The 9,857-nt window shown below is 36.6% G+C and overlaps 1 protein-coding gene across 1 annotated transcript; it reads right to left on the bottom strand.

The window, feature by feature from the left end:
- Nucleotides 1-4,744: 4,744 nt before the first annotated feature.
- LOC131643180 (putative pentatricopeptide repeat-containing protein At1g12700, mitochondrial) lies at nucleotides 4,745-8,579 on the bottom strand. The gene is made up of 2 exons (XM_058913335.1): nucleotides 6,875-8,579; nucleotides 4,745-6,019 (listed from the first exon to the last, which is right to left on the bottom strand). Exon 1 carries the CDS (start codon nucleotides 8,516-8,518, stop codon nucleotides 6,881-6,883), a length of 1,638 nt encoding a protein of 545 aa, XP_058769318.1. The 5' UTR covers nucleotides 8,519-8,579; the 3' UTR covers nucleotides 4,745-6,019; nucleotides 6,875-6,880.
- Nucleotides 8,580-9,857: the final 1,278 nt, after the last annotated feature.

The following is a 9,857-nucleotide window of genomic DNA, read 5'->3' as shown; positions in this document are numbered from 1 at the left end:
TTTGATTAAATGTAATTATTTAGTGTAATTACCTGTATAGCCCTGTAATCTCTATATATACAAGAAATAATAATGAGAAAGGTAAATAATAATGAGAAAGGTATTAAGCCAAGAATTCTTGACATGGTATCAGGTGTTCGATCCAACCTGTGAAACCTAATTATCTTGGCTGAACAGCGACACCCCACTGGGTCGCTCTCGAAATCGTGTGCTTCTCTTTCGTGTTCGTTTCGAAACCTCTTACGCGTTTGTTTCAAATCCTCTTACACGGTCGTTTCGAAACCTCTTTCGTGTTCGTTTTGAAACCGTTTTCTGGTAATCAAAACCTCGTGATTGCTTGCTATTCTGAGTTCTTGGTCGTCATCTCGTGATTTCGTCTTTATGATTTTGTGTTTATCGAAATCAATTCTTGTTCGGATTGTTCGGTAATTGCTGATTGTTGTTCGGCAATTGCTTTTCGACACTGAATGCTTCTCGGCGATTCTTGTTCGGTGAAATTTGTTATCCTGCGAGCTGACAATCTTGTTCGGTGGTTTGTTTTAGGGCTTTGTATCAGGTTGCATACATCAGTCCTGTTGCAAGTTATTATTAAAAAATAATAATAATAATAATAATAATAATAATAATAATAATAATATATTGAGAAGAGTTACTGTACGGTGGTTTCATAACTTATTTGGTGCATAGTGATTTTTTTCTATTCTTCAGAGGAAAAGAGCTACGGTAATATGGCCATGGAAGCTGAAAAGAATTTTTGTGTCCGTTTTACGGGTAAGAATTATTCTGCATGGGAATTTTAATTCAAAATGTATGTTAAAGGAAAGGGATTATGGAGTCACCTAGATGATGTTTCTAAGGCACCGACGGAGAAAACGGCTTTAGATGCTTGGGAAACTAAAGATGCTCAAATTATCACTTGGATTCTCAATAGTATTGATCCTCAAATGATCAATAATTTGCGCTCCTTTTCGACTGCTCAAGAAATGTGGAATTATTTAAAGCGCATTTACAACCAGGACAATTCGGCAAAACGTTTTCAGTTGGAGTTAGACATAGCCAACTACAAACAAGGTGATTTGTCTATTCAAGAATACTATTCTGGTTTTCTAAATCTCTGGACAGAACACTCTGGTATTATACATGCTAAGGTTCCCAAGACCTCCCTCGCGGCTGTTCAAGAAGTTTACAACACCAGTGGGCGAGATCAACTTCTAATGAAACTTCGTCCATAATTTGAGGTTGTTAGAGGTGCTTTACTAAATAGGAATCCCGTTCCTTCTTTGGATACTTGTGTTGGTGAACTTCTCAGGGAAGAACAACGTATGCTTACTCAAGGAACTATGACTCATGATGCTGTCAGTTCCGAACCTGTGGCAATTGCATATGCTGCTCAGAGTAGAGGAAAGGGTCGTGATATGCGACAAGTCCAATGTTTTTCTTGCAAACAATTTGGACATATTGCTCGCAATTGCAGTAAGAAGTTTTGCAACTATTGCAAACAACAAGGTCATATCATCTCTGATTGTCCAACGCGTCCTCCCCGACCAGCACAACGACCAGCCCAGGCATTCCATGCCACTACCAACTCTGCCGCTGGTTCTCTCAATGCTGGTGCATCTAATTGTGGTGTTCTACAACCTGAAATAGTTCAACAAATGGTACTTTCTTCTCTTTCTGCCTTGGGAATTCAGGGTAAGTCTTCTAATGTTTCTCAGCCATGGTTTCTTGATTCTGGTGCATCCAATCACATGACTAGTTCCTCTGAATACTTGCACAATTTACATTCTTATAATGGTAATCGGCAAATTCAAATTGCTGATGGTAATAAACTTTCTATCACTGAAGTTGGTGACATAAACTCGAAATTTCGTGATGTGCTTGTATCACCCGGACTTGCTTCCAACTTATTGTCAGTCGGCCAATTGGTGGATAACAATTGTAATGTTAACTTCTCTCGTGTTGGTTGTGTTGTGCAGGAGCAGGTGTCGGGGAAGGTGATCGCGAAGGGGCCTAAAGTGGGAAGATTGTTTCCGCTCCAGTTTAGTTCTAGTCATTTATCTTTTGCTTGTAATAATGTTTTGAGCTCGTATGAGGATTGGCATAGAAAATTGGGCCATCCGAATTCTGTTGTTTTGTCTCATTTATTTAAAACTGGTTTGTTGGGAAATAAAAATATTTGTACGACTTCTATTTCATGTTCTGTTTGCAAATTGGCTAAAAGTAAAACACTTCCTTTTCCGTCAGGTGCTCATCGTGCCTCCACATGTTTTGAGATGATTCATAGTGATGTGTGGGGAATGTCTCCTGCAGCATCTCATGCTCACTATAAATATTTTGTCACATTTATTGATGATTACAGTCGTTTTACTTGGATATATTTTCTTAGATCTAAGTCTGAAGTGTTTTCTATGTTTCAGAAGTTTTTGACATATGTTGAAACTCAATTTCAAGGAAGTGTTAAAATTTTTCGATATGACTCTGGAGGTGAGTATATGTCTCATGCGTTTCAGGAGTACCTTCAACAAAAAGGAATAGTGTCTCAAAGATCTTGTCCAAATACTCCCCAACAAAATGGGATGGCAGAGCGAAAGAATCGTCATTTGCTAGATGTGACGCGTACCTTACTTCTTCAAACTTCTGTGCCATCCCGATTTTGGGTAGAGGCTCTTTCCACTGCCGTATTCTTGATCAATCGTCTTCCTTCTACGGTTATTGCTTTTGATTCTCCCTTCTTTCGTCTTTTTAAAACTCAGCCTGATTATAATGATTTACATACTTTTGGCTGTGTGTGTTTTGTTCACTTACCTCCGTTTGAACGAAATAAACTTGGAGCACAGTCTGTTCAATGTGCATTTATGGGGTATAGCAACTCTCATAAGGGTTTTGTGTGTTATGATGTCTCTAATCACCGCTTTCGAGTTTCTAGGAATGTTACATTTTTTGATAATCAATATCTGTTTTCTTCTCTTTCTCCTGCCACAGATGATATTGCTATTCTTCCTAACTTTTCTATTATGCCTCAATCTATAGAACGTTACAAACCAGGAATTACATATGTCAGACAACGCAGAAAACAGGTTCCCACGGCCCCTCCCGACACTGATCCGCCACCTGATCCTGAACCGGTCGACCGACGACGGTCTGGTCGAATATCTAAAGCACCAGATAGATATTCACCAGACAGGTATGATTCCTCACATACTTCTCTGACTGCCTCATTATCTAGCATATCTATTCCTACTTGTTATGCACAGGCTATTAAAGATGTGCGTTGGATAAAAGCAATGAATGAGGAACTTCAGGCTCTTCAAGAGAATTTTACATGGGATATCGTCTCTTGTCCCCCTGATATCAAACCCATAGGCTGCAAATGGGTGTATTTTGTGAAACTGAATTCCGATGGATCTCTGAATCATTTCAAGGCTCGATTGGTTGCCTTAGGAAATAAGCAGGAATATGGAATTGATTATGATGAGACATTTGCACCGGTTGCTAAAATGACTTCTGTTCGTACGGTACTCTCTATAGCTGCTTCAAACGGGTGGTCTCTTCATCAAATGGATGTGAAAAATGCTTTTCTTCATGGTGACCTGACGGAAGATATTTATATGACTCCTCCTCAAGGTTTATTCTCGTCAACTAAGTGTGTATGCAAGCTCAAACGCTCATTATACGGTTTGAAACAAGCGCCTCGAGCATGGTATGAAAAATTCCGCTCCACTCTACTTGGGTTCTCCTTTACTCAGAGTCAGTATGATTCCTCTCTATTTATTCATAGAACATCTACAGGAATTGTCCTACTTCTTCTGTATGTTGATGATATGATTATTACTGGTTCTGATAATGCTTGGTTCTGATAATGCTTCCATTCAAAGCCTTAAAGAGCAGTTACAAGCATCGTTTCATATGAAAGATCTTGGTAATTTGCATTATTTTCTTGGTTTGGAGGTTCATTCTACATCTAAGGGCATCTTCCTCCATCAACACAAATATGCCACAGATTTAATTTCTATGGTTGATCTTCAATCGCCTAATCCAGTGGATACTCCTCTTGAGGTTAATGTTAAATATCATCGTGATGATGGTGATCTCTTGCCTGATCCTTTATTGTATCGTCAACTTGTGGGTAGCCTGAATTACTTGACTATTACCCGCCCTGACATATCTTTTGCTGTTCAACAAGTAAGTCAATTCATGCACTCTCCTCGCCATCTTCACTTGGCAGCAGTTCGTCGCATAATTCGCTACTTGAAGGGAAGCTCTCACCGTGGTTTATTCTTTCCCATTGGAATTGCTCCAAAATTGAGTGCTTATAGTGATGCTGATTGGGCAGGTTGTCCTGATACTCGGCGATCCGTCACTGGCTGGTGCATGTTTCTTGGCTCTTCGTTGATCTCATGGAAGAGTAAGAAACAAGCGAGAGTCTCTAAATCTTCTACTGAATCTGAGTATCGTGCCATGTCTGCTGCTTGTTCTGAAATAATTTGGCTACGTGGTCTTCTGACTGAACTTGGATTTCCTCAAATAGAGCCAACCTCACTTTATGCTGACAATACAAGTGCCATCCAGATTGTTGCAAATCCTGTTTTTCACGAACGCACCAAACATATCGAATTTGATTGTCATTCAATCTGTGACGCGTATGATGACCGACTAATATCACTTCCTCATGTCAGTACTCAATTGCAAATTGCAGATATTCTTACCAAGGCTGTTCCGCGTCCACGTCATCAGTTTCTTGTTAGCAAATTGATGCTCATTGACCACCCGCATCAATTTGAGGGGGGGTGGGAATAAGGATTTGTTATTAGAATAAGGGTTAGTTCCTAGAATAAGGGAAACAAATCACAAAATGATTTGTTTTGATTAAATGTAATTATTTAGTGTAATTACCTCTATAGCCCTGTAATCTCTATATATACAAGAAATAATAATGAGAAAGGTATTAAGCCAAGAATTCTTGACAATCATCTGTAAAATCTTGTAAAGCAGTAGTGTCACACATTGGATATGAATGAGGAAACACAACAAACAAAAGATTTCATAAATCAGAATAATTATTATTGTATTATTCGGTATGCAAACTACGTCTTACCACATTTCTCAAAGTAAATATATAACATCAGAAAATGTTACCAGCAAGTAGAACTAGGACATAAAACAATATGCGACCTCAACTTACGCGGGACGAATACTATAACTTCAACACAGAAAGTTCAGTAACAAACCACACGCCATCATAGGTAATTTGGGCCATTTCTTTTCAGTATCAGTATTTCTATTTCACCGATCCAGGAAAATAACTGTTTATTCAATCTCTGCTACGCTACAATGCTATAGCAGCGACATGGTCACTATTTGACAGCACTTTGTACAAAATAATATCACAGAACAGAAGCAATTGTTCAAATTCTGCTACACTTTAGGACCATTATAACTGCTATTTAACAAACCTGCATAATCGTTTACTTGATGTGATCTAATGCTAGCTTCAGGCCCTGCATATTTTGTGTAAAGGAAATTGACTTTAACTAGATATTTTTCACATTGTTTATACTTAGGGATAGAAAATATTCTAGAGTAAAATACAGATTTCATAATTTCAGAGAGTGTGATAGAATTAATGGAAGAAACAAATCAATAATAGAAAACAAAGAGTACATAGGCTTGTGTCTCTGAATCTTCATTGGCAAAAGCTCTCACATCGCACAAATAACTTAAAATTCAAAGAAGCCATTAATAAAAATCCAACAGCCTCGTCCTTAGTACATATGAATCAAAACTAAATACTGATGAACATTCAAATGCTGTTCAAATATCCTCGAATGATGTTGGTCGTTTCTTTAATTTGCCACCTACCAGCAGTCCAACTGAGTACAGAGATATCTATAGAACCAGAAAATAGACTTTAACAGGATTCTCATCCTGATGATCTTGGGTATGATTTGGAAGAAGAAGATCTCACGTCCAAATCAGGAGAGAATAAATTATGATTTAGATCATCCAGACTGTAAGGAACCTGAAAGAAGTGCAGAAAACAATTTCCAAATTTGAGTATGTTGAGCCTTGCAAAGGACTTTTATTAGAGGATCTATCATAAAGGTACAAAATATATTTAAAGTTCTTTTTTGCTCTTAAGGTAAAAGATAGATTCAAATTCATTATATTTATATACAAGCTAACATAAGTTATAGAGTGCTGAAAAATAATCAGCTCAAAGGCACTTTAGATATTGACACAGACATCAACAACCAACTAGAACTCTTGGATTTGCAGATAAATATAATTGAAGAATTGGATCCACAAATGGACCTTGCCAAAAACAGTGGTTACTTATTAAATTGGTTGTTATATTATTATATAATTTACATTGTGTGTACATAAAATTCAAAGTTTCCATCATGTCTTTGTTTTCCCCCTAGTAATGCAGACTTGTGAACAACCCATTTTGCCTAGATACATGACTTATATAGAATTATTGGCTATATCTCGAAACTCAAGATATCATATACATCACAACCATATACATGGACATGAACATTCAAATCCCTTCTCAGATTGGTTTCTAATCTGACTTACTAAAAATGAACAATGAAAGAAAATATCATTAAAATCAAATGAAGATGATCGAAGTACATTGCAAAGATAAAGGATAACTATGTCACGACATAAAAGAATCAACTATTGACGGCATTAAAATATCAAAATGAACATAACAACAACACATGACTTTTGATTAAAATTAAAGTGACAGTGAGACAATTGAGCAGTCCACCTTTTGTGTATGTAACTATCAACAAAATATACAATGAAATCATAATAATTACACACTTGTACGCAATATAACCAATTAAATAATGAGAAATTATCTTACCTAGAGTTACTTTACAAGTAGACCTTTAGTAATCATTTCACGAAGAAGTTTCTCTGCCTTTTCATTCTCATTTTTATAAAAGAGAGCACGGATAATAGTTTCATAAGTTATAGCATCAGGAATGATACCACTGTATTCCATTTTGGAGAACAAGGACTCTACTTCATCAAACAAGCCCTCTCTACAAAGTCCATTGATCATAATATTATACGTTTGGATATCTAGACTATAACCCTTAATCAAAAGATCCTTAAAAACATCTTGTGCGTTCTTAAGTTGTCCTCCTTTGCATAGTCCATCTAGAAGTATATTGTATGTGCACATATTAGGTTGAATGCCCAGGTCTTTAATTTTCTTGACTAATGCAATAGCTTTGTCAACATGATGGTTTTTGCATAGAGCATGTATTAAAGAATTATAAGTGAATATATCGGCTGGTTGACCATTCTCTTGCATCTCAAGAACAAGCTCCCAAGCATAGGAGATTCTCCTTGATTTGCACAAGCCATCAATAAGGGGATTGTAAGTCATCAGATTAGGAATAATATTTTTGCTACCCATTTCTTTGAAGATATTGATGGCCTCATCCACCATTTTGCTCTTGCATAATCCATTGATCATTATATTATAAGAATGAACATCAAGAGCCACTCCCATTCGAGCCAGAGTATGGAATATATTTATGGCCTTGTTCACTTCATTAACTAGGAAATACCCATCGATTAATGAATTGTATGTAACAACATCAGGTGTTACACCTTCTCTCGTCATCACGGCTAACAGTTTCTTAGCTTCTTTCACATTTCCTTTCTTACAAAGTGCATTAACCAATATGTTAAAAGTATAATCATTTGGGTTGATGCTTTTTGATACCATTTCATGGAACGAGTCAATTGCTTCTCTCACTTGACCAACAATGCAAAATCCATATATAAGAGCAGTGAAAGTGATAACATCGGGAGAAATTTTCTTTGCAATCATTTCAGAATATAACTCATAGGCTTCGGTTACTAATTTATCTTTACACAAACTATCAATTATGATGTTGTGCATTACCACATCGACATTGACCAACTTCCCATCAATTTGTCTCAACATTTTCATGGCGGCTCTAGTTTCCCCCATTTTACACAACCCGTTGATTAACGTACCATAAGTAATTCGGTCCAGCCGAAACCCATGTGCAATCAGATGGTCATGAAAGTGCAGAGCTTCATGAACCTTACTGTTAAGACACAAACCTTTTATAAGAGTATTCAAAGTTACGGTATCAGGGTGAATTCCAATTTTGAGAATCTTGGCTAATACGGAAAAGGCAAAACCCATCTGACAAGTGTGGCAATAACAATTGATGAGAGTGTTTAAAGTAACAATAGTTGGTTTAATTTGTTTGAGTTCCAGTTGGTGAAAAAGGGAAATGGCAGTGGTGTAATGATTCTTAGTCTTAACAAGGAACCCTAAAATTTTGTTAAATTGAACAATGGAAGGAGTAGAACGCATATTTAGCATGAGATGGGATGAGGAAACGGCATCATCAACATTAATATTATTATTGGGAATGAGTCGATGTAGAGAGTGAGAGAAAACCCTAAACGGAAAGTGTGAGTGAAAGGAAGTTCTGGAGTAAGAGACGAACCTCGACATTTCTGAGCTCTGGGATTTGCAGTGTCGCGTGGTTTCTCCGAAAGCTATAAAATTGATAGAAAGTAGAAAATGAGGAGCTGATTTTGAAAATTGTCCAAAAATATTAAATAGCGATGAATTTTTTACCATACATTAAAATAAACAAAAAAATATTTATATATACATTTATCTAAGACTCTAAGTATTATTTATAATAAACCTTAAGGATTACTAAGGCACATATACAATTTTGAAAAAATACGGCCGATTATGAAGATATATTTACGGATGCATTTTATACACATATATTTCGGAGATATATCTATCATATAAGAAAAGTCTGACATTTTCTCATCACAAAGGCTAAAGGCTGCCAAATCAGCAACTCTCCTCTCAAAATTCCACATCCTGACATTGTAGTTATACTTTGGTTGATCAATGATATATCCATCCACGTTCAAATCTCCCTCTCCAATCCTCTTCTTCTACGGCGGTTTCATAAAACTGTTTCTCTTTCATTGGGCTTCTGATTTTTTCGTCTTCTCTATCTTTCAAGTTTGATTTTGATTTAGTTTTCAACGTTTCAGGTTTCATGATGTTGGCTCACGCGGAAGGGGAAAGATCCACCGTCGATGCAGTTTCTGATGATGTGTCGGTGTTTGTTAGTACTTTGTATAGTTTGTTAAATTCTGTTGGGATAAGCTGTGACCTGATTTTGATGTGGGTATATGATTTGTTAAATTCTTTTACTAATACATTTTTAGGTTTTTGTTTCTTGCTGACTTCATTCCTCCACAAATGGAGAGACAAAGGCAAGAAATTCGTCGGGCATCGGATTTTGGTGCCAAAGCAAGCTTTTGGATGAATTTTCCTAAAGAAGGTTCTCAATCGACACCCCCCTCATCAGTCGGATGATTTTAAATGAAAATATTACTGCCCTATGGTGTTCAGGTTAGTTGAAACTTTTTTACCTTGACCGAAAAAACATCACCTTTAATCGAAAATACTGATTTCACTGTCATTGGAGTTATTGGATCACCCGGTGTTGGAAAATTTACTATTAAGAATCAACTTTATGGTTTTGAATCAACTTTATTTCAAGTTGTTCTAACAATAACATATCGTTGAAGAATTTGAAGGTGCTTAGATCATGACACTAAACAGGTAAGATGTTTTAGATGGATCTTAATTCTTAATATTGTTATTAATTTGGTAATTAATAATGCTAATTTTGTATTCAGTTGTAGAGTCCAAGAAGGCGATGTTGTGATGTGTTGCAATCTAACTCTGGTCAACTAATGGAAATTGCAATATTTATGGCTGACAAGTGGAAGGACAAGCGGTTTGTCGAGAATGGCAG

This window comes from Vicia villosa, unplaced genomic scaffold (genome assembly GCF_029867415.1).
Source record: "Vicia villosa cultivar HV-30 ecotype Madison, WI unplaced genomic scaffold, Vvil1.0 scaffold8, whole genome shotgun sequence".
In the NCBI taxonomy this organism is placed as follows: Eukaryota; Viridiplantae; Streptophyta; class Magnoliopsida; order Fabales; family Fabaceae; genus Vicia; species Vicia villosa.
This window is presented reverse-complemented; position numbering and strand designations above follow the sequence as displayed.

Bases quoted from the DNA above. Each gene is read 5' to 3' on its own strand.
- LOC131643180 (XM_058913335.1), bottom strand. From the start codon at position 8,518: ATGTCGAGGTTCGTCTCTTACTCCAGAACTTCCTTTCACTCACACTTT.